Source organism: Bufo gargarizans, chromosome 1, assembly GCF_014858855.1.
Source record: "Bufo gargarizans isolate SCDJY-AF-19 chromosome 1, ASM1485885v1, whole genome shotgun sequence".
NCBI classification, from domain to species: Eukaryota; Metazoa; Chordata; class Amphibia; order Anura; family Bufonidae; genus Bufo; species Bufo gargarizans.
Genome location: NC_058080.1, coordinates 681104668 through 681130471, shown reverse-complemented (window position 1 = coordinate 681130471; position 25804 = coordinate 681104668). Strand labels below are relative to the sequence as shown.

Sequence of the window (25804 nt, the reverse complement as noted above, 5' to 3'; positions counted from 1 at the left end):
CGTAAAAGTGGCAGCTGTCACAAGATTGACATTTATCTTAAAAGTGAGTCGGGGAAAAGCCAGCGACCTGCTGGGTGCTGCTTGAAAGGTTTACGAGACTCTTCAGACGCAAATACAAAAATGCCTCATCGGTGGGTTGATGCGGTGCTCAGTCTGACAGTGACAAGTGCGTAACCTACCATGTAGAGGAGAGCAGGCGGTGAGGCTGGATTCTTAAATTTACTTGCTCTACAAATCGGTAATTATGTTTAGATTGTAAAATCTGTCGATAGAGTGGCCTTGTTGTTTGCAGAGGATATCGTTTCATCTAAAATTCAATTATTATAGTACATATCCCTATGCTTCTGAACTGTGCAGGTCCTCCCGGGAGACTAGGCTCTTCATGGAGTCCTCCTACGTTCATGAATGGTTCAGTGATGGCTACAGGAAGTACAGATGTAGCAGGGGTAACACACACGCTCCTAACTCAAATCTCTTAACTCATTGTGTTATCTTGAAACAAAAGCCATTGAAAAGCAATTGCTTAACGCATTTCGTTTAGATAACGTGTCATAAAGCATGTGTGTTAACCCTGCTACATCCGTAGTAATGCAAGCACCCTTGGGTACCCAAAGTGGTTTAGGTGTGGATACCTGAGCAAGTTCCCATTAGTGTGCTGCCAGCCGAGAAAAACTCAGGTTCCTAACAGCCACAGATTAATAAGAGGGCACTGTGCTGGGCACCTTACAGTGGGTGTCGTGGTTATTATTTTTAAGGGTATCTGTCAGATTTGTACCTATGACACTGGCTGACCTGTTACATGTGCGCTTGGCAGCTGAAGGCATCTGTGTTGGTCCCATGTTCATATGTGCCGCATTGCTTAGAATAATGATGTTTTAATATATGTAAATGAGTATTTAAGAGCAACGGGGGCTCTGCTCTCTCTGCTACTGCCGCGCCCTCTCTACTTTGACAGGACCAGACAGGCTTGATCATGCTTACACTGCTTGGCCATGTCAATCAAAGTGCCGAGAGAGCAGATCCTGTAGGTGTAATGTCAACGCCCTCATTGCTCCTAGAGGCTCATTTGCATACATTTAAACATCATTTTTCCCAGCAATGTAGACACATATGAACATGGGACCAGCACAGATGTCTTCAGCTGCCAAGTGCACATGTAACAGGTCAGCCAGTGTCATAGGTACAAATCTACTGACCTTTAAACGGGTGTTGTGGTTGGTAATTTAAAGAGGACACTGTGGCTTTAGGCTTTAAGGTGTCAGGAGAGATTTTAACGGACAATCATAAGTAAGAAAATTTCCCTGCACGTTTTCCCTTAAAGAATTTCTCAAAAATACATCACTTGTGAATGATTATACTTAGTGCTGATACGATCGCTTATTTTTTGGAAATTATGGTGCTTATACATGGAACAATCCTTCATCACATAAGATAGAGAATGGGTACTATAATCTGATGACCGAAAATGTATGTTCAGCTTATAATCTGGTATATAGAGTCTTACAGGCAGTTCCTTCTGAGAAAAGTATGCAAAATAGCTGTCCTCCAGAAGGAAGAGAATTGGCTTTCTAGTGCCACCTATAGGTTGGTGGTGATCATTACATGATATAATAGTAAAGTGTTGTTGGTCATATTTTGCTGACAGAAAAGGTCCCATCAACTCTTTGATTACAGCTGAAGTCCAGTAATCTGCTCCTTGGGGTTCCTGACATGTACACGGTTATTAGAGTGATCCTTAGTAAGCCTGATGATCTATACAAAGACCCTGACTTCCAGACCTGCCACGCTCCAATGATCTGTTTCAAACTAAATCTCATACATTCTTACACTTGAATTTCCATTCTTGGATTTTTAAAATGTGACCAAATGAGTGTTTTAATTTTTAACTTTTGCCAGGCCCTTCATTTTTTTGGAAAGGGTGTTTTGCTAGACGTTACAATAGTGGCCTACTCCTAGGTTAAACCACCCCTGTGCCTGGTGTTGTAGCTTAAATGGGTGCAGTACCAGACATAGCCGCTGTGCCAGGTACTGTAGTGAAGCGGCCACAGCACTTTGTTCTGCTTGTCAGTGGAAGTCCCAAGCTTTTCAGATGCCACCAGCCATATACTGATGGGCTGTTCTGAGACTAGGCCATTAAAGGGAACCTGTCACCAGAGACCTCCCTATCCAGCTCTTTGCATAGACACAGTTGTGGTACACCTGGCCCTTTTATGGATCCGAGGCTCTGTTCCCAAGTTACAATACTTTTTCTTAATACGCAAATTAGGCCTTTAGTGCAAAGAGGGCATAACCATTGCTCTTGTTGCGTGCAGGGTTTTGCCGCTGTAGTCTCTTTTGTTCCTTCCCCATATAATGGGATATCTCCAGTACCGCACTATGGGGTATCTCCAGTACCGCACTATGGGGTATCTCCAGTACCGCACTATGGGGTATCTCCAGTACCACACTATGGGGTATCTCCAGTACCGCACTATGGGGTATCTCCAGTACCGCACTATGGGATATCTCCAGTACCGCACTATGGGATATCTCCAGTACCGCACTATGGGATATCTCCAGTACCCCACTATGGGATATCTCCAGTACCGCACTATGGGATATCTCCAGTACCGCACTATGGGATATCTCCAGTACCGCACTATGGGATATCTCCAGTACCGCACTATGGGGTATCTCCAGTACCGCACTATGGGATATCTCCAGTACCGCACTATGGGATATCTCCAGTACCGCACTATGGGATATCTCCAGTACCCCACTATGGGATATCTCCAGTACCGCACTATGGGATATCTCCAGTACCGCACTATGGGATATCTCCAGTACCGCACTATGGGATATCTCCAGTACCGCACTATGGGATATCTCCAGTACCCCACTATGGGATATCTCCAGTACCGCACTATGGGATATCTCCAGTACCGCACTATGGGATATCTCCAGTACCGCACTATGGGGTATCTCCAGTACCGCACTATGGGGTATCTCCAGTACCACACAGCAGTTGTATGTGCCTCCATCTGTCTCCTGTGTGTTATTCACATGACTCTGTACAATTAAATTAAACTCTTTTGTGCTTTATCACTTTTTTCATTGTATTACATTTCTTTCTTCTTTCGTCTTTGTGTTTTAGCTTTTTATCAACATTTCATGATGTGCTTCCTGCTGTCCTGAATAAAAAAAGCCTTTCATATTTTTCTCAAAGTAAACTTTTTTCTTTTCTTTTTTTTTTGTCACAGACAGGAAACATAAAAACCCTCTAAGAGGACTTAAAAATAAAAACTTGTTAGCCCAAAACTTGTTGCTCTTGAGCATGAAATAATAGATGATGAATTCTGGGAAATAATGACTCACGGGAGCGTTCTCTTTTAAATATGGGTTTGGCTTTGAATAACATTTTACAGTTTACACTGCCCATAGAAAGTATTTGTGATTTATGATGTAACACTATTGACTTATCGGGTTGTAAAGAAGCACTCCAGCAAATTTCTTGGATATACAATGCTAACTCATATTTTGTGTAGTTAATCCCAGAGCTGAAAGGCAACCGTCTCACTTGTACTTTCCTTACCACTTTTCTTGTAATTTGTATCTACTTGTATTGAAAGTGTCCCCAGTCGGATTGTGCGGCTTTCCTCGTATCCCCCTGTCCTAGGTTACTTTCGGCTAAATCAGTGTTCTTTCAGCAGACGATGCTTTCCTAGTGTTCACCTCTATTTACTTCCCGGTTTGCAGTAATGACGTTTCACGTGGTTCTCTTCATTTAAGTAGTTTCCTGCTGCTTAAAAATGCCTTTTATTGGTCATACTTAAAATCTGTCAAATGCAGCAAAAATTTCATGGTTTCCTAGCTAGTTTCAACATCCAGCTTCCTTCAAGATTGCAGATCCTTCCTGGCAGCTCTCAGACACTTTCCTGTGCCTAGATCTGCTCTCTTTGTATAGAGTTCTGCTGAAGTTACCATTTGTGATCTATTTAAGGGACTAGGAGTGCAGTGGTAGAATAGCTGAGTCCCTACAATGATTAGCTGCAGCTATAAAACTGCCTGGCTATACAATCTATCTATGCTGTGCAGAATCTCCAGTGTATCCTATGACATGCAGCTTCACACTGCTCTCCTCTGCCTCAAGCTTATAAGAGCTGACGGGGAAAAACGTATCACTAGCAGGAAGCCAGGGAGCGCAGTGTGAAGCTGCTACTTATAGGAATACACTGAGATTTTGGCTGCTGGTGACCTCCATTGAACATCTGCTGACCTACATTCTTCCCAGCCACCCCATAGAGCCCCCTGAAATGTACGTAGTGGCTGGTCAGAAAAGCACTCTACCACTCGATACATTTGTATGGGAGCTCCTGAGATAACCAAGTACAGTGCTAGGCTATCTCCGGCACTCCCATAGAAATGAATAGAGTGGTGGAACACATTTCTGACCACCCCTCTGTCCAGGGGGACGCCTGATAATTATACCCAATCTTGTGGATAGGGGATAACTTGTTGTAACCGGAATACTCCTTTAAGCATGCTCCCATATGCTCCATTCAAAGTCTATGGAACTGATGAAACTGCCGAGGGATGGCAGCCAGACCCTACCGATGTAGAATGTATGGATAGGAGGTAAATGCTTCCACCTGGAATACCCATTTAATCTGCCCACCCATACTTTTCTTTCTTTTTTTTTCTTCTGCACATTTATTGTAATTTTTCGTATATTTTTAGACACTAATATTTTATTGTGTTAATTTCAGTTACTTGTGGAAAGTGTATACAATAAAAATGAAAATGTCAGTCCTGTGTCCCAAAACACGGACACTTATCTGCGCTGCTGGTTCCGGTGTAGTGTGGTGGGTATTCACACTGAAAGTCAAGTAGTTAAAGGTTTGAAACCGCGCTGCTAATGGTTCAGTCAGACGCTGCACAAGTGACAGAAATAGGGTACTATCCTTGAGAGAGGAGGACGAAGGCTAATACCCTATTTCTGTCACTTGTGCAGCGTCTGACTGAACCATTAGCAGCGCGGTTTCAAACCTTTAACTACTTGTGGAAAGTGTGACTATGAATTTCTATGAAACATGGCAAGTGGGATGTAATGAGGTCTCGAGGTGGTGAACTATGCCCTTTGTACTGCATTATTGATACGCTTTCTGTTATAACCCGCTGAGTAATTAACGATGTACCTCGGAGCCCAAGGAAGAAATACTATTCCATACAGCAGAGGCTGGGATGTATTATAAGTTTATGCAAATAATAAGACGTCAACAGCGGGGTGGCACTACTCTAGTTCCTGATAACAGTTACCAGGTACAGCAATCTCCGTTTTCAGGTGTATATCCAACAGGCGGTGCTTTGCCCACAATCCTTTTTTAAACATCCAAATAATGAGAGAAAATTAAGGGTGCACTCACCCACTTGGTATAAAATAAGTCCTCTTTACTGCTTCAAAAACTCACATAAAAGCAGAAGGTGAGGGGCGGACGTGCATTTCACACAGTAACACTGCGGCGTCAGCGGTTACGCGCTATCCGCGCTTCTTCTTGGCCACTGACCTCACGACGCTAAACTGCTTCTCCCTTTATACGTCACTACCCAAGGGGCACCACGGATCTCTGTGGTGTTAACCCTTGATAGTGACACTATGTCATAAATTCAGCAAGAACATTGCATATAACTCATAAAAATACACGTCATACATGTAATTTTTATCGTTAAGTCCTAACGGGCCCATTGCTCCTGACCATATAATCTACCTAGCTTCTTGTCTTAATAAAAGATACTAGTCTTCAAGAATTCACTACTGCTGAACCCATTATTACATTCAGAAGAAGTCACACACTAAGAGATCGTCTAGTGAGGAGTAGGTTTGTTGAGGAAAGACCCATCACTTGGTTAAATTATACACGACCAGTAAGTAATTACAAATGTGGCAATTGTGCCTTATGTAGGTCCAGAAAAAAGCATTGAAGTTTGGAGGATTAAATCACAAAGTAACAAGTTTGATTACATGAAGAAGCACCTATGTGGTATATTTAGTGTTATGTCAGTGTGGCCGCTTCTACATAGGAAAGACTATCAGAAATTTAAGCGAGAGGTTCAGGGAACACTAAAGATTCCATTAATACAGACAAGGGATGCCCCCGTTTGATAAAACATGTTAATGAAGCACATGGGGGAAATCGGAGAAGCCTTTGATTTGCAGGGATAGAGCTAGTTCCCCACCTCCCTCAGGGAGTAGTGGGCATTATTAAGACAAGAAGCTAGGTGGATTATACGGTCAGGAGCAATGGGCCCGTTAGGACTTAACTATAAAAATGACATGGGTGTATTTTTATGAGTTATATGTAATGTTCTTGCTGATTTTATGACATAGCGTCACTATCGAGGGTTAACACCACAGAGATCAGGGGTGCCTCCTGGGTAGTGACGTATAAAGGGAGACTCAGTTTAGCGTCGTGAGGTCAGTGGCCAAGAAGAAGCGCTAAACAGCCGTCGCTGCAGTGTTACTGTGTGAAATGCATGTCCGCCCCTCACCTTCTGCTTTTATGTGAGTTTTTGAAGCAGTAAAGAGGACTTATTTTATACCAAGTGGGTGAGTGCCGCCTTAATTTTCTCTTCATTATTTGGATGTTTTAAGTTTAGTTCATAAACCAGTTTTTTTTTTCACCTTCACTCTTGCCCATTTTTTTGGATTTTGGGCTCACTTTTTTCTTAGTAAGGGGCCAAGGTAGAGCAAATGATAAAAATAGAACACATACCCAAGATTCATCTTAGCCCGAAGTAGGTATATGGAAGGGAGTCCTGGAATACTCAACCATGGACCCCATAACTTAAAAATTTCATTATGGTGTTTCTCTTGTGAAACACCCCCATTCTTGTCTTGAATAATGGTGTTCATCTTACTATTGATGTATTCTACAATAGTGGGGGTAGACGGTTGGATCAAGTGTCTTGCTATCAGCTTCCTAGCCTGATACAACATTCATTACATTTCTATTGTGGCATCCCAGTTGAGGACACAGCCACCCAGAAGACCAAGAGTACATTGGGTTTAAGGGGAATCCGACTACCATATACCTTCATAATGACATCTAGGACTCCCATCGAGAATTTCCCCAGCTCCACACACTCCTACATCATATATGTGTAATAAGTGGGCATTCCCACATCCACAACTGTGACAGCTATCATACGGGTGCAAACCGATTTTGTGTAATATACACCCTATGTATGAGGAGCATCTGCTACAACCTATGGGCCTCCGGAAAGGACAGTCCAGGCATGAGAGCCAGGATTTCAGACCACTGCTCATCTGTGAGGAGCCCAACATCGTTCTCCCATTTACCTTTAATATAAAGAGGACATTTCTTTATGGTAGGAGCACAGTAGTTGAGAATAAAGCATGTAAATGAAGAACCTTTTGTCTGTAGAGGAGACAAAACTATCCAATATCATAGTCACAGCATACCTGATCTGCAAATATTGAAAAAGGACCAACGAGGTAGGTCAGACTCTTCCCTGAGTTGTTTAGAACTTTTGAGAGTATCGCCCACGAGAATCCGAGGAACCATATGTATATTCACTGCCTCTGACGACTAAAAGGCTGATAGTTTTGCAAGTTCAGGCAGACTAGCATAACGCCAGAATGGGGTGAATTGATAATACCCCTCCTCCCCCTGAACCCTCTTAATCTTACCCAAAATTTTGGCCAAGAGATTAAGAGTGGGAGCAATGTCAGATGGCCTAATCTGTGTGCAAATTTCCAAAATATTTAAGGGTGATTTGTCCCTGGTCATATACTTAATCAAGCTTTCTGCAATGACCCTGCCTTACCCCTGCTCCCACCCCCTAAGCTGTTGAATCTGTGCCACCAAAAAGTAGAGCGATGGATTACAGCCAAACCTCCATTATCATTATTTCTTTGTACGGTTTCCAAATGTATTCAAGCGTACAGTTTTCTCCAGATTAAAGATCTTAAAAGGTCCTTGTATTTTATAAAAATACATTATTGGAATCCACCTGAGGGAATTAATGCAATGTGTATAGGAAATGTGGCATCAAAACCATTTTTACTACGTTTACTCGGCCAGTTACAGATAGGGGTCATTTACACCAAGCATTGTACTTTTTTTCATTACTCAACGATGGAAATTAAGTTTAACACAATATAGTCCTGTGGACGGGTTGAGACCTGGACCCCCACATACTTAAACACAAAATCAATTGGGATCTAAGTGCAGGGCAAGACCACATCTTGCGGAAGTGCATCTAACAGTAGTAAGGCAGATTTATCCCAGTTAATACTGAGCCCCGAGTATTTGTCATAGTAAGTTGTCATTTTCATAAGGCCCGTTTCACACTTGCGTCGTCAATTCCGGTTTTAAGATCTGGTCAAAAAGAGCAGCTTGGAGCGATTTTGTGTCCGGTAAAAAAAAACGCTGCAAAACAGAACTGAATGCATCCTGATCAGTTTTGTCCCCATTGACAATAAATGGGGGCAAATCAGATTTTCGGCAGAGGATCTCAAAATCGGAAAGCAACAACGCAAGTGCGAAACAGGCCTAAAGGCCCATTTCACACGGGCGAGAATTCAGTGCGGGTGCAATGCATGAGGTGAACGCCACTGAATCCGGACCCATTCACTTCAATGGAGCTGTGCAGGTGAGCGGTGATTTTCACGCATCACTTGTGCGTTGCATGAAAATCACAGCATGTTCTATATTCTGCATTTTTTCATGCAATGCATGCCCCATAGAAATGAATGGGGATGCGTGAAAATTGCAAGCATCCGTAAGCAAGTGCGGATGCGGTGCGATTTTCACAGCATGGTTGCTAGGAGATGATAGAGATGAAAGCAACCCCGGACCCCATTAATGTGTATTGACTGTATTATTTTCCCTTATAACATGGTTATAAGGGAAAATAATTGAATTGTTAATACAGAATGCTTACTAAAATGTGGATTGAGGGGTTAAAAAAAATAAAAAAAATAAACTCACCTCATCCAATTGATCGCGCAGCTGGCATTGTCTTCTTTCTTCTTCTTTCAGGACCTGCAAAATGACTTTTGATGACGTCAGCGCAGGTCCTGCTGATTAAAGATAGAAGATTTCATCAAAGGTCCTTTTGCAGGTCTTGAAAGAAGAAGCAAGAAGACAATGCCAGCTGCGCGATCAATTGGAAAGGTGAGTTCATTTTTTTTGTTTTTTAACCCCTCAATCCACATTTTACTAAGCATTCTGTATTAACAATGCTATTATTTTCCCTTATAACCATGTTATAAGGGAAAATAATAAAATGAGTAGAGCACCTAACCCAAACCCGAACTTCAGTGGAGAAGTTCGGGTTCGGGTCTGGGTACCATATTCAGTATTTTTTCACGCGCGTGCAAAAAACATTGCACTTGCGTGGAAAAAACAACATCGGAACACAATCACAGTCAAAACTCACTGCAATTGCGTGCCTACTCGCGCGGTTTTCCCGCAATGCACACGCGGCGCATCCGGAGCAAATACGGAACACCCGCGTGAAAGAGGCCTAAATAGAACCCGGGATTAACACTGCATGCGGCTCAATGGCCAGAGCAAGCAAAAGAGGGGATAGGGGACATCCCTCTCAAGTACCTCATCCCAAATGAAAAGGCAGTGTTGGCCCGCCATTAGTGCATATATGTGCCTCTGAAGTAAAGAATTAGTACATTCCACAATAGATCTGTTTGCAGATTGTCTGCTTTAGAAGACCCGTTATCATGTACGGTATTCTGAGTTAGTAGTTAGTGGAGAGTCTCACATTCAGGACCTCATCTATTAGCAATGCTGAAAGCAGCTACAAAGAGCTTCTCTCACTCTGGATAACCTGTGCTGTCTGTGCAGTACACAGACACACCATTGATTTCAGCAGGCACGGTGTAATGCTTCATTTATCCTGCTGAGGTGCTGTAGGTGATACTACAAGTTATACAGGGAGTGCAGAATTATTAGGCAAGTTGTATTTTTGAGGATTAATTTTATTATTGAACAACAACCATGTTCTCAATAAACCCCAAAAACTCATTAATATCAAAGCTGAATATTTTTGGAAGTAGTTTTTAGTTTGTTTTTAGTTTTAGCTATTTTAGGGGGATATCTGTGTGTGCAGGTGACTATTACTGTGCATAATTATTAGGCAACTTAACAAAAAACAAATATATACCCATTTCAATTATTTCTTTTTACCAGTGAAACCAATATAACATCTCAACATTCACAAATATACATTTCTGACATTCAAAAACAAAACAAAAACAAATCAGTGACCAATATAGCCACCTTTCTTTGCAAGGACACTCAAAAGCCTGCCATCCATGGATTCTGTCAGTGTTTTGATCTGTTCACCATCAACATTGCGTGCAGCAGCAACCACAGCCTCCCAGACACTGTTCAGAGAGGTGTACTGTTTTCCCTCCTTGTAAATCTCACATTTGATGATGGACCACAGGTTCTCAATGGGGTTCAGATCAGGTGAACAAGGAGGCCATGTCATTAGATTTTCTTCTTTTATACCCTTTCTTGCCAGCCACGCTGTGGAGTACTTGGACGCGTGTGATGGAGCATTGTCCTGCATGAAAATCATGTTTTTCTTGAAGGATGCAGACTTCTTCCTGTACCACTGCTTGAAGAAGGTGTCTTCCAGAAACTGGCAGTAGGACTGGGAGTTGAGCTTGACTCCATCCTCAACCCGAAAAGCCCCCACAAGCTCATCTTTGATGATACCAGCCCAAACCAGTACTCCACCTCCACCTCGCTGGCGTCTGAGTCGGACTGGAGCGCTCTGCCCTTTACCAATCCAGCCACGGGCCCATCCATCTGGCCCATCAAGACTCACTCTCATTTCATCAGTCCATAAAACCTTAGAAAAATCAGTCTTGAGATATTTCTTGGCCCAGTCTTGACGTTTCAGCTTGTGTGTCTTGTTCAGTGGTGGTCGTCTTTCAGCCTTTCTTACCTTGGCCATGTCTCTGAGTATTGCACACCTTGTGCTTTTGGGCACTCCAGTGATGTTGCCGCTCTGAAATATGGCCAAACTGGTGGCAAGTGGCATCTTGGCAGCTGCACGCTTGACTTTTCTCAGTTCATGGGCATTTATTTTGCGCCTTGGTTTTTCCACACGCTTCTTGCGACCCTGTTGACTATTTTGAATGAAACGCTTGATTGTTCGATGATCACGCTTCAGAAGCTTTGCAATTTTAAGAGTGCTGCATCCCTCTGCAAGATATCTCACTATTTTTGACTTTTCTGAGCCTGTCAAGTCCTTCTTTTGACCCATTTTGCCAAAGGAAAGGAAGTTGCCTGATAATTATGCACACCTGATATAGGGTGTTGATGTCATTAGACCACACCCCTTCTCATTACAGAGATGCACATCACCTAATATGCTTAATTGGTAGTAGGCTTTCGAGCCTATACAGCTTGGAGTAAGACAACATGCATAAAGAGGATGATGTGGTCAAAATACTCATTTGCCTAATAATTCTGCACTCCCTGTACTGATGGGAGCCCAACAACCTATGCTCAGCTTATTTACAAGGGGCCCTTTTAACAAAATGTAAGTGGGCATTTTATCTGTTTATTAAATGTTTTTGATGATTCAAATAAAATAAGCACGTATACTTTACATATCTCTTACTGACCTGGAATAATGTTGGCTGAACTTAAATATGAAGAAACATGGCAACCAGAGACATTTGTCACCAAAGTAAAGGATTGAGCAGGTTATAATTTCCATCGTGGCGAACCCTTTTTTCCCACAGAAGGAAGTTAAGTTGATAATTGAGCGGTCTCCAACGTATGACTCTCTCGCACTTGTGAAAATAAAACTCCCAGCATATTAACGGGCACCGGTGGGCTCAGGTTTTCTAGGCATGCTGAAAGTTGTAGTTTTACAAAAGCAGAAGCGGAACAGGTTGGAGACTACTGGGATACTCCTAAGGATGATGGCAAGATCTCCTCAAAATCAAAGGAATGCAAAGCCAAATTTCTGTTGTGTATTATCATTTTAGGTCAGGTCTTATATTTAGGAATTCAGAGCTGCACTAAAAATTGTGCTAGCTGCTTCTTAGCATAGATCAATCAATATACTTTGATGATTATCCGGATAGAGCAGCTATGTTAAAACCTGGGAAACCCCTTGATCAGAAAACTAAGGATTGCTTCCAGTAAATGTAAGTGGATTTTAAAATGAGTAGGAGTATATATATATATATTATGTTTTATTGCTCATAGGCTCCAAAATGGTTTACAATGTCTGTAACTCCCTGTACAAATTTCAGCTCTGGAGCAGAATCTGCTGCTCTGAAAATATTCATGAGCAAGTATACATTGTATAATGTGTTTTATAAGCCAAGGGCATCTAGTGAATTATAGTTTTATTTAGTGTTGGCTGTTTTGTGGGATAAAAAAAAAATTTGCAATTATTTTTATTAAGCATTTTGTCTTCTGAAGCCCACATGTATTCTCATACATTACACGCTGCCTAGTACCATTCAGCAGTGGCATTGTTAGGGTCTCAAAAGATTCGGGGCCCAAGCCTCAACCCCCTGCCATAGGGGGAGCATGGACAGGAGGATACAGCACCACATACCTCATACATCCAGTGGTGCCTTCTCTGATGCAGGGTCAGACTGGGGTTGCTTGGGCCCACCAGAGAAAATAGTTCTTGGGCCCAATCCCTATATCGTCAATGAAGTCTAATAGGTTTTGATTAAAAAATAGACCTTTGTGGCAATTTTTGTCTCCAAAGACAGCTCCAAGTGTTTTCTTTTCTCTGGACCTTGGGCACCCACTATGGTATCAGAGCCTGGGCCCACCGGAGGATCCTCTAGTTCTCTGTTGGGCGAGTCCAATGCTGCTCTGATGTATACATTGTCTTTCCTCATCTGGCCTCCATTCAGCCCAGACCACACATGAAGACATCTTTTAGCTGCCTCATGTCTCTGCAGAGTTTGCCATATGGACATCTTAGATTCGGCACTTTTTGATCATCCTCATCCTGCATCTGGTGCCCTAATGGTATTATTCTGCTGCTACCCCAAATACCGTACCCTATATGCTTTTCAGTGTCCCAAATATTATACTGTAGAAATAATAGTACCATACAGATATTCCCTGAAGTGCTCACAAAAGTCTCACCAATAGTAATAATTCTCTCCCAGAGTTCCTTCATTAGTAATAGTTCCCCTACAGTGATAATGCTGTATGAGGGTGCCCCTATTAGTAGTAGTGTGCTCCATATTGTAGTACCCCCAGTAGGTATTATCCCCCTTATAGTGCTACCATTAGTTATAATGCCTCCTTCTAGTATGCCCAATAGTTATAATGCCCTCTGTAGTGCCCTCAGTAAGTATAATGTCCCCTATAGTGCACCCACATAGTGCCCCCAGTACTAATAGTGCCCCCCATATTTATAATGCCCCCCTATATAGGGCCCAAGTAGGTATAATGTCCCACTTAGTGCCCCCAGCACTTTTAGTACCCCCTGTTGTGTCCCTGGAACTTAAAGAGCCCCCTTGTAGTCGTAATGCTACAATGCTAAATGTCAGTTTAAAAAAAAAAATACGGTACTTCCCTGATTCCCTGCAATGGTCAGCAGCCTGAGTTTCCAGCTTCTGGACTGAGCGCAGACACGCAATGACGTTATCACATTGTGACCGCATGCACTGTTCTATTCTCTCATGGGTCTCAGGCCCAGTGCCATTGGCTCCCCTGTCACACCGCAGTAATTCCGGAATAGTTTGTGGCCAAAATGTTTTGACCTAGTGACGCTCTTGTCATTCGGTGTGAAATCTGTCAGACTATCTGAATGCTTAAGCTACTTTCACATCTGCATTTTCCTTTCCGGTATTAAGATCCATCATAGGATCTCAAAACCGGAGGAAAACGCTTCAGTTTTGTCCCCATCCATTGTCAATGGGGACAAAACATAACTGAACAGAACAGAGTGCACCAGAATGCATTCCGTTCCGTTTGGTTGCGTTCCCATGCCAGACAAAAAAACGCTGCAAGCAACGTTTTTGTGTGCATCATGGGATACTGATCAAGAGGGTTCCGGAATGAAACACAATGTAAGTCAATGGTGCCGGATCCGTTTTTTCAGACACGTAAAAAAACTGATCTGGCCCCCATTGACTTACAATGGTTATAGTACCGGATCCGTCTCGTTCATTTTTGAGATAATACAACCGGATCCATTCAGAACAGATGCAGCCGATTGTATTATCATGACGGAATCGCTTTTGCTGATCTCATGCCGGATCCAGCAAAAATGCAGATGTGAAAGTAACTGGAGTCTGTAGCCTCTCACTCTGCCCTTCTGAATGATTATTAAGCTGGCTGCTCTTTTGAGTTAAAGGGTAACTGTCATGTTTTCATCAAAAAATCTATTTTAGCATACGTTACTGCTGCAGCAACATCATGCATAAAGTAATCTTTAGTTTCTTCATATACCACTGTTTTCCTTGAGTTTTTCACTTAGTTACGGCTGTTTAAACATTTACAATATGAGGACCTTCTAAAGATGGCTCCTCTGCCAGTTCTCTGAGGCCAAAACTGCTTTCCTTTACTACTATCCATACACACTTGCTGTAGCCAGCAGCTCCCTGCCAGCCAATCAGATTGGATTACTGAGAGACAAACCCCTCACTCTGAAGCCTAATGCAGGTGTTCTATCAAAAAACCTTACCACGTGAAAATCCCTTGGCCCTCGTGACTTCCGGTGTTGCGGCCGCACCGGACATGATGAAGATCAGCTGGAGGAGGGGGTGTGTGCCTCAGCGCAAGCGCACTACCACGGATAAGGTAAAATTACAGGGAGCGCTGCGGGAGAAGCAGCCACCAAATGCGCATGCGCGACCACCAGCAGCTAGGCTCCGGGAGACAGTGCGCTCGCACAGCGAACCACCATCCGAACTTCCTACCCCTCAGTGCGCGATGGAGCGGACGCGCAGTTTAATCCCTACGTTTGTGGCCGACGGGAGTACATCACGGCTTGCACCCCCCCTCCTATAGCTCCGTGCGCAGTGTCTCCCGGAGCCTAGCTGTTGGTGGTCGCGCATGCGCATTTGGTCGCTGGTTCTCCCGCAGTACTCCCTGTAATTTTACCTTACGCATGGTAGTGCGCTTGCTCTGAGGCGCACACCCTCTCCTCCAGCTGATCTTCATCATGTCCGGTGCGGCCGCGTCACCGGAACTCACGAGGGGTAAGGGATTTTCATGGGGTAATGTTTTTTGATAGAACACCGGCATGCAGTGTGAAGGACCACCCCTCCGTCTTCCTGTCTTCTTAGCCAGAGACAGACAAGCCAGACAAAGCTGGAGAAGAGGCGGACAGCACACAGTGTGATGTCTGTATCCGCATTTCCGGTCAGCCACCCCGCAAAAAAATACAGCATGTCCTATTCTTGTCTGCACCTGCGGACAAGAATAGGAATCCTCTATATAGTGCCGGCCATGTGTGGTGTCAGTGTTTTGTGGTCTGCAATTTGCGGACCGCAAAACACTACGGATGCCTAAATAGACCCTAACAGAGCAACATTTTTAATATAAAATAATTGCAAATATGTTCTTTATCTGATAATGCATCCAATGCAATAGAATAATTTGCTGAGGTGTTCACAGCCTTTGATTAACCATGTATCTTTACGTTAAAGAGGACCTGTTTCTCCATGTAATAGCAATTCTGGAGCATCTATTCGTATCATTCTGTGCTGTGCCATTCCTGTATTATTCCTGCTAGACGTTAAAAAAAAAAATTCCACCAGTCTACATTAATGGTCCTGCTGGGTTTTTACCATAAGCAGGTGTGCTTGACTGTCCAATCAGTGCTGCCAGTGTCAGACTGTGCAGGGACACCCCCCCCCCCCCCAACTGGTAACACCCATCTGTACTTTTGCTGCCAGCTTCTGCCAATTCATTCATAACTTCTAGCTGGAATAACAGAGGGATGGCACACCGTAGAGGCATAAGAATAGATGCTCTAGAATAGTTATTACTTGGGGCATGAAAGTAGTTACTTAAACAGACAGGTCCTTTTTAAAGGGGTTATCCGAGAAACATAATTTCTATAGGTCCCAGCAGCCTGCCTCCCCTACTGAAAATAATACTCACAAGCCCCCTGCCGATCCTCTGCACTGGCTCCCCTGTTTCCGTCTTCTGGTCTGGGGCTTGTTTTTTTTCTCCCCAGCATGGGCATGGTCACCTGACCCTCTTCAGCCAACCGCTGGCTTCTTTTGTGGACATGTCACTGCTGAAGCTAGTGATTGGCTGTAGAGGATTAGGCGACCATGCCCATGCCGAGGAGGAAGAACACAATCCCCCGACTAGAAGCTGGAGATGCAGGAGCCAGCGTGGAGGACCGGAGCTCCGGGGAGTGGGTATGATCCTTTCAGTAGGGAGAGGCACCTGCCGACATCTTTAGAAATTATGTATTCCCGGACAACTCCTTAAATTTAAAGAGAGCCAAACGACCACATTGATTTGCGGATGAAAAAGCTGTTTCCCAGCAAAATGAAGCATCCCCTTAACATCCAATTTAAAAACTGCCGTGTGCCGCTGAAGTTTTCGGCAGCATAAGTGCTACCCTGTTTAGCTTTACCCTCAATGGGGGATTTCCTTCTGGGACATTTATGGCATATCTCTAGGATAGGTGTGGGTCACACCTCTATGTGGCCATCCTATGGGACATACGAAAATAGCCAAGCTCTGTCCCATAGTGGTAAAGGGAAAGGTGGGCACTCTTGCACAGTTTGCTCTCCATTCATTGCTATCGAACTTCCAAAAACCTTGTTCACTTCAGGGCCCCACTCTTGGGATAGGTCCCCAATGTAGTACCCATCATATTTGCCATTTTATGGAATATCTTAGCGATATGTCATAAATGGCCCCGTCTAACCTGTTCTGGCTGCCGTCATCACATTCACTGTATCCTTCATTATGCATGGTTCTCTGTCTTTCATTGACATTTATCCCCCCGAACCTCAGCACTGCCGTCATATAGCTCAGGGCGAACTGTAGATCTGATTGATTTTTTATGTTATAGAATAGTCTCTGTAGCGTCTTGTTTTATCCTTTCTTCAGCTGTTTAGTCCCTTTCAGTCTCTGTTCTGGGTATATTATACTGTATTCCGGTTTTCCTTAATACATATCATTCATAGTGGAAGCATGTGTATAATAAAATATACCAGTACTTTTGTTGATTTTTATTTTTTTGAACCTGCTGATACCAAATAATTTATGTAGGTACGTTTCTTTCCTTACAGTGTTATTCAAGACAAGTTCTGTGGAGTCATCAATATCTGCGTGGAAAGTCTTCATGATGTAATGACGGAAGATCCGGAAACAAATTCTTACAAGGAGTAAGTGTTACAGTGATATGCAGCTTTCAGATTAAAGGGCTAGTACCATCTCAGACATTGATGACGTATTGCTGGGATATGCCATCAATGTCAAGTGTGAGTCTCGCCTCTAGGACCCCCTCCTATCTCCAAAACAAGCCCCTGAAGTGAAGGGAGAGCAGCCTAGCATGCACGGCCATCCTCTGGGTACACAGTACACACCAAATTTAAACCAGGGCGTCACTGAATACATAAATAGGAAGAAATAAAGTATACCTAGCAACCCCACCAAAGAAAGATTTCCTCCATCAAAATAAAAAAAAAAATATATATATATATATATATATATATATATACTTTATTTGATTCACACAATACATATAAAAGATGTACATAGAATAGCAGCAGGAGAGACCCCAAGAAAGGACAAAGAGGAGACTGCAGAGTCCGTCAGCCAAAGAATGTAAGTCACCTCCACCCAACGCTGATTCACCACACAGGCTTCTTCCGGGGATCGAAACGGTGTTGGGGTGGAGGTGACTCTGGAGTCGGCGTGCTTCAGATGGTACTGACATGAATTTACTTTCCATTTTGCCCTTATACAAGTACTACAAGTAACCCCTATATGGCCATTGTGTCCTGGGTACAAGGTTTTCAGGATTACAAGAGAAAATATGAGATCTGCACACCCTAGATGGTGGGTGCTCGTGGAGGACAGGCGTCAATTGATTCACAGAAGAAATCCACGGCACACCACTTGCATTTCATCAATTAGTGGTTTTTAATTCATAGTAGTTTATACATCATCTTTTTGTTCCATCCAGAGCAATTATTCGAGCAATATAATTAATTAAGCAGTACAACCCCAACGTTTCGGTCGGTGTCGACCTTTATCAAGGGATCTTTAACGAATATATAGTAAAATGATAAATATTGTGGACGGAACAGTGATGCAAAGCTAGAGACTATAATTAAACTAAACAATATAAATCGCTGTAGGATGGTGTCAACATATAGTTTAGAAATTTCAATCTGAACCGACAAACAGCATCCGCTCAGTGATCCAGGGCGGAAAGGAAAAAAATAAGGGGAGTAAAAATAGCAAAACCAGACTAAGAGAACTGAAAAGTAGCAAATATATACAACATCTACAATAATAGAGTGTAAAACATACTGTTAATACCTTTGTGCATAAAGAAATACTCGTGATCATAACATTTGAATAATAAATATTAGATATTAGTAGTAGCTATAGGAGGCATATATATGGAGTCAGGGACCGTTTTGGAAGGTGAGGAGCGCTGAATGGTTATGGAGGGTAATAGACATAGTGAATAAATCATTATATGGAGAAGCTAAGGGATCCAGTAATACAAGGATACAATTACATGGCACCCAGAGGAGTAGTTAAAAGAGACAGTGTAAGAAAAGTATAAAGTGACATGAATGATGTTCCTAAGGCAAAGGCATAATGTAGACGCAGCAGTCATAAAGGCCTTGAGAATTATGGCTAATGTACTACTATAGCAAGAATATGCCAGGGGGCCTTACCTGTGACTTTGGACTTTGGATATACAAGGTCTGCTCTGGAGGTGTGCTTCAAGGGCAAAGGGTGGGGGGGGGGGGAGAAAGGGAGTGGGTCGGGGAGGGGGGGAAAGAAAGGGAGTGGGTTGGGGAGGGGATATGGTTCTCACCCATGGCTAGATCATTATGGACCAAGATCAAGACTAGCAAATCTGAAAATAGAAAGGGGCAATATATCAGACATATTATGAAAACATTGTGACATTAAATAATGTTGTCGGAAACACAATAAAATAAGTCTCCTGGTATATTACACCCTTCAGAGATTAGAGTAAAAATCGCATTCCCTGTTAAGTCCTTTGGGTGATAATGTATCCAGACGATGTATCCAATAGGACTCCCGTTGTTTGAGTAATAGTGTCCGGTTGCCTCCCCTCCGGGGGACCGGCACCTGTTCCAGGACTTGGAACCGCAAGGAAGAGATCTGATGGTTATGTCTCTTAAAATGGGCAGGAATAGGCAGCAAGAGTTGATCCGTTCTGATGGTAGATTTGTGTTTCGATGACACTGGCCCTCTATCCAAAATACCACGTCAAAGATTCTTAGGTTCCCCCAAGTTTGGAACATTTCCTTGCCTCCATTGCGCACAGTGCTCCAGTGTCATTAAGGGTGACACTATTACACATCCCCAGTCAGGTAAGAAATACTCTATTAAAGGATACTTTACATGCGATTCCACTTATGTAGTCTATCTCATAAAAAGCCCTTGCGGACTGATTTACATCGGTGAGACCACTCAACACATCAGAGATAGGATCTCGAAACACAAATCTACCATCTGAACGGATCAACTCTTGCTGCCTATTCCTGCCCATTTTAAGAGACATAACCATGGTCGACGGACTCTGCAGTCTCCTCTTTGTCCTTTCTTGGGGTCTCTCCTGCTGCTATTCTATGTACATCGTTGGCAGGATTACTTTTTTAACAGGCAGTAAGAAAAGTGCTGCTCAGTGGCTCAACTCTTGGGCTAAAATTCAAAATCTTTAACTAAGGGGTAGGTTCACACCTCCATCTAACTTATCCAACAGGCTGATCCAGCAGAGAACAGCCTGATGGAGCTCACTGGTTGCGGCCTAGCTTCATACTACCATTCACTGCTGGACCCCATTGCCTATAATTGGATCCGGCCGATGTCCAGCAGTAGTGCCGGGTTTCGGTCAGACAAAAACTAATGCTTGCAGTGGTTTTTGTCCAGCCGAAACCCGAAATTCATGCCCGAAAGCAGCCGAATCATTTTATAGTCAATGGGATCCTGCGGTGAACAGCAGCATCCGACTAACCCGGATCCGGTGAGCTCCAGCAGTCTCTGCCAGAACAGCCTGCCAAATCAGTTAAACGGAGGTGTGAACCTACCCGTAGTTCACCAAATTATCACGCGTTTTCAGTAGTACTGGTTTGGTCTCTTATGGAGCAAAGGGACCTGTTTTCACTCCCATGGTCTCCATGGCCCATGTGTGACAGCAGCCGCTGCACCCCCTAGTCTAGCGCAGGCTAAAGATGGCAGTGTAGTACTTGCATGCATCCAAGTATTGAAAGTGAATTGTGATTCACTAGCTGCTGTGACAACGGCATGCCAGTCATGAGACACACAGACTACCTGAATTTCTTGCAACTGTCATGTCATGGTGGTGTGCAGGCAACACTACACCGAAGACATTGACCATGTGTCTCGTGGCCATAGTGATCATGTAGCCTTAGCCCTACAGTTACAGCCTTTGCTGCTGCTTTGCGTATTTGTGAGCAGACCAAGGGTGGACGTTAACTTACAGTCTATGTACAAACAGCCCGTTTATTCTAACACTCCTACCCGCCATCAGAGGCAATCCCGTTATATAGTTAGGTGCAGTATTTCCCTGCCTGGTCATGGGATGGACACACAGGTTATCCAAGCTGTGTCTTCTGATGAGCAGTCCTCTGACGTGTCTATCACGTGGCCAGGACAGGTCCCACTGGAAGTATCCAAGTATGATTTCTTTTAAATGATCTTGAAAACTGTAAGCAATTGATGCAGAAAGTATATTAGGAAATTGTATAACATTTCATTCTGTGAAGAATATTTGCAGAAACTGGGATCCCTCGTTCATGTCATGTTACACAACCTCCACATTTCAGACTGCTACTGATGTGTGCAGGAATGTGTAAGAAGCATTTTGGTGACTGTTTTTTGTGGTCGATGATGTGTGAGATGATAGAATAGATTCCTGTATAAGAATGTAGCTCATGTATAAAACATGTGCACTAGGCTGGAAAGCTGAACTCCTGATCTTTTGAGGTTTAGCTGGGAGTGAATAGATTGCACTAATAGACACTGATGGCAGGAAATATTCCATATTGTTCATTTTTTTTATTATCTAAACAGGTTCAAACTAATGTGTCGAATAATTTCTTAATATATAGACATATATTTAACCTCTTAAAGGGGTTTCCTGGAATTATATATTGAAAGCCTATCTTCAGTAAAGGCCATCAATAACTGATCTGTGGAGGTTCGACACTTCGCACCCCCGCTGATCAGCTATCAGAGTAGCTCCGATGCCTGAACTACACACCTCCATCCTTTATGTAGTGAGTGCTGCTCCATCCACTGCACAACGGACGGATCTGTGTAGTTACGGCACCAACTATCACTGAAAGTATCCTAAAACATAACTTTTAATTATATATAAATAAAATAACAAGCTATCAACTACAAAAGGGCTGAGGAAGTGAAGTGCCGAAGCACAATCAGTCAGATGCAAGGATGAAAACTATTCCTTAACTGATCCCTTACACTTGTCAACCCAGAGACACAACTTGATGGTAGGTGTTCCCTGTTCTCGTACCTAGGACTATGCTGTCCTTAACCTATCTGAGAGAAGGCTAGCTAAAGTATATCCCGATGCCTCCCCCCCCCCCTTTATTATTGGAGGATAATTATGGGGGTTCCTCAGGGGACAAATATACTATAAACAGTAGTAGTGTACGTGCAACAATGTGCACCGTATAAGACAATTGTCGCGGAACCAGATGATGCCGGGTATGTATCAAGAGAGAGCCACAAATAATGATAATGCAGATCTCAAAACATCTTGTATCACCAATGCAGGGTAAATAGAAAGTTATATTGGTAACCCTTCACGATACACGGTCATTAGTGCAAGAGGATTAAAGGCAAATTACATACCGGGCTGCCGTAGTCAGTGACAATATACTCACAAGACAAGCAATCGGAATGATATCCACTGCAAACTGGAGCAGATGGTGAAAACACAGATCACAACTTTTCTTCATGCCCCTGAGCCCCTTCTGTACAGGGAATAACTACATTGCTCAGCAGTCTCCATATTTCCCATAAAACTGAATGGAGCAGTGATCACGAATTCACACTACTGCTCCGCTCACACTGGGGGCCTATGCTCATGATCGCAATTTTTTTTTTTTTTTTATAGCTGTGTGTCCCCTAGCATTCATACATTTATCACCTATCGTGTGCACAGGTGAGGATTAGAAATGTTGTTTGTGGACCAACCACTTTAAAATCAGTTGTCTATATTTGTTGGTCCTTTTGCCAGTTGTATTTGCTTTCTTTATGTTCCCATGCAATGGCTTTCCTGTGTATTCTTTTTTAAAGGGAACCTGTCATGTGGATATTTGATTACAATCTAACTAATTATATACAATCATTAACTACTAAAAAGTACCTTAGATGTATTCACTTACTGGTGTGACAGATGGTTACCTCATAATATACACACAAAGATGCCGTATGCTAATGAGCTGATTCGAGTCCAGCGTGATGTCATTGAGTCCAGCGTATATTTAATTAACAGCTATAGCCACTCCCCTGCCCACCTGCTGCTGATTCATATGGAAAATAACTGTCACTCAGCAGCAGGTGGGCGGGGAGAGTCAGGAGCTCATGAATATTCATGACTCATCATTATCAGCTGGAGCTTTTCAATACAAGATGTTGGCAGATTGACTGGGTCAATTAAAGAAAGTGACACAGCATTTTGCTAAGCGAATCAGTCACTTATTTATGTTGCCCTTAGTTCGGACACAATAAAACTGGTGACAGGTTCCCTTTAAAGGGGTATTATCATCTTAATGATTACTGTTAAATCTGTTAATGATTTAACAGTGATCATTTTTCTAAATATATTTAATTAACAAATCCCCACCCCTTAGAAAAAAATAAACCTATACTTACCTGACTGTTGTCTTCCGTCTCCCCTGGTTACGGCCACCGCTCTTCTCAGGAATCACGGTGGCCGTGCGTGCGCAGACGTCTTCTTTTCTTCTCCCGGCCGGCCGCACGCTGTACTGAACACGCAAGCAGAATCCGCGCATGCGCCCTAGTGACTTCTTCCTGGCAAGTATACTATACTGGCCAGGAAGAAGTCACCAGGGCGCATGCGTGGACTCGGCGTGCGCGTTCAGTACAGCGCGCGGCCCGGCCGGGAGAAGACATCAATGAAGATGGAGCCCGCCCCCTGCCGAAACAAGGAAGTGGACGACTCGCCGGGAGCAGGTAAGTATAAAACCGCGTCTTGAGAAAACCCCTTTAAGTCCTCTTTACACGGCCTGATGTAGAAAGCAATTGTTGAGAAGGAACCGTTCCTTCTTGACAATTGCTTTCTTGTCAATAGATTAGAAAGCTGCATTTAACTGAGTGATCTCCTCCACAGTTTGGGGAGGAGTGATCGCTAATGTCATCGCTTGCCCCCTGTACAGAATCTTTATTTGCCACTAGCAGAGGCTGTTTAGATGCAACAATCTGATATTGACAAACAATGATTTAGGTGTCCTAGATTTAGGCAGATTCTAGCTAATGAGTGTCCATACAAACCCTTGGTAGCGATAATATGCCTAAAACTCGGGCAGTGAAAAGGGCCCTTAAAGGGGTTGTCCCACTAAAAATATTCTACAGTTTTCAAACCAGAACCTGGATCTGAATACATTTGTAATTGCATGTAATTAAAAAATTAGCATAGTCACTGCATAGTTATTCAATAAAATGTATCTGTATAGCACCACCTGCTGTTTCTTCTTTTTCTTTATTTCTTTGACCTGCTCACTGAGAAGGCCGCACATGCTCAGTTCCATCCTTCAACTGCCTCCTGAGCTGTGATAGGTAGCGCATGGACACGCCCCTTAGCTGCAGAAGAAAAGACACTCCCCTGAGCTGCCAGCTTGATATTAATCTAGCAGAGCAATGAATGGGGAGATCTCTGGATCCATGTGAGGTACAGGGCTGGTTCTAGCTTTGTCATGTACTATATGATGTATGATTTTCATTTTTTACAATAATCATGGCATAACCCCTTTAAGTGTCATGAAGAGGAAATTTCAAAGGATTTGGTGATCTACATTATTAACATGGCTTTGTGGAAAAGGTGAACATTATCTAACTTGAATTAACTGTGTTCCTAATACTTGATATTTAGCTTTGCCTGGATGAGAAGAGGGACATGCTCCTGACTCCCCGATAATAGGAATAGTTGACTGCCACATTTTCTGCACAATAGGTCATTGCTCTTGCGGGTACAGAAAATGACTTCTTTGTATGAGAAATGTTCAGAAACAACACAATCGATAACGAAAAAACATGATGCACAACACTACGAGACTACGTGGCCATGTCTGGAATATTGCTCTGGTTTTATTAATGCAGTCCCTTGCACACTGAATGGGCAGGAATATCAATCTGTGTTTTCAAGGATGTAAAAATAGGCATCACTTTATCATGAAAAATTTCCTGCGAGGAGCTGTAATGACTTTAAGGAATGCTTCATTCATAATGATTCTGAGCTTCCTTCAGCAAAAGTGAGGGACTTGACGTACAGTGGATCATCTTTAAAATAAAAAATTAGTATGAAAACACACAATAACAGTATCATAAATATGCCTTTTATTTCTATCTCGTTTTAAATCATTAAAGGGGTTGTACGGGATTGGGGACATTGTTCTAAGTGTACAACAGTGACACAAATATTATACACATGCCTGTCCTACCTTTGCCACACATGTCTAATGCCCGTTTTCATATCGCAAATTCTCAGCCAAAAGTACCTATTTTCTCATAGTCAGTGACGTACCGGGTCCCTTGCTGCAGAGCGAAGCCTCTACTTCCGCTTCGCAGGGAGCCCGGTGATGTCACCAACAGCCTCAGTAATTACTCAGATCGCAGGGAGGGGCGGTAACTAGGCTGGAAGACATCACGCTAAGCCACGCCCCTCTGGCCCGGTGACTTCACCATCAGCCTTAGTAATTATGCAGATCACAGGGAGGGGCGGTGACTATGCTGGAAGACATTGTGCTAAGCCACGACCCTCCGGCCCGGTGATGTCACCGGGCATTGCACTTTCTAATGAATGAAGGAGGCGCAATATTAATGAGGGGGCGGAGTTACAGCGGAGATGATAGTCAGCTGTAACCACGTGATGCCGCGCTGCGCTGGGACCCACAGGGCAGTGCGGCAGGAAGTTAGGCAAAGATAAACATAGTTGTAAACCATGCGTGGGGGACCGTTGAAGCCCTGTAGAGGTGGTAAAAATACCTAAAAACATATGGGGGGAACTTTAATTAGAAAATAAACTAGAGTGGTTTATTGAATATACGCCTATATATACACTCAAGCAAATAATGTGGAGATAGGCGCTAAAACAAAATAATAATGTCTTTATTAAATGTACGGTTAAAAAAGAGGGTATCACCCGTCAGTGTAACAGTCAACACTGACTAGTACTAAGTATGTGAGAAAGCAATGATGTCTGCCAAACAGCGCCACCATCTGGGACACCAGAACAGTCTCACAAACTAACCAACACGTAAGAGGGCTCGATACACCACAGGGTACAAGGTGTGTAACCTGGGGTGAGGACT

At 43.2% G+C, this 25804-nt stretch overlaps 1 protein-coding gene across 1 annotated transcript in view; it reads left to right on the top strand.

Moving 5' to 3' along the window:
* The window catches only part of IPO11 (importin 11), a 482369-nt gene that overhangs the window by 314739 nt on the left and 141826 nt on the right, over positions 1-25804 (top strand). The window contains exon 28 of the mRNA XM_044276158.1: positions 17282-17377. Coding sequence (XP_044132093.1) covers positions 17282-17377 — 96 coding nt within the window. The remainder of the gene's footprint in view (positions 1-17281; positions 17378-25804) is intronic.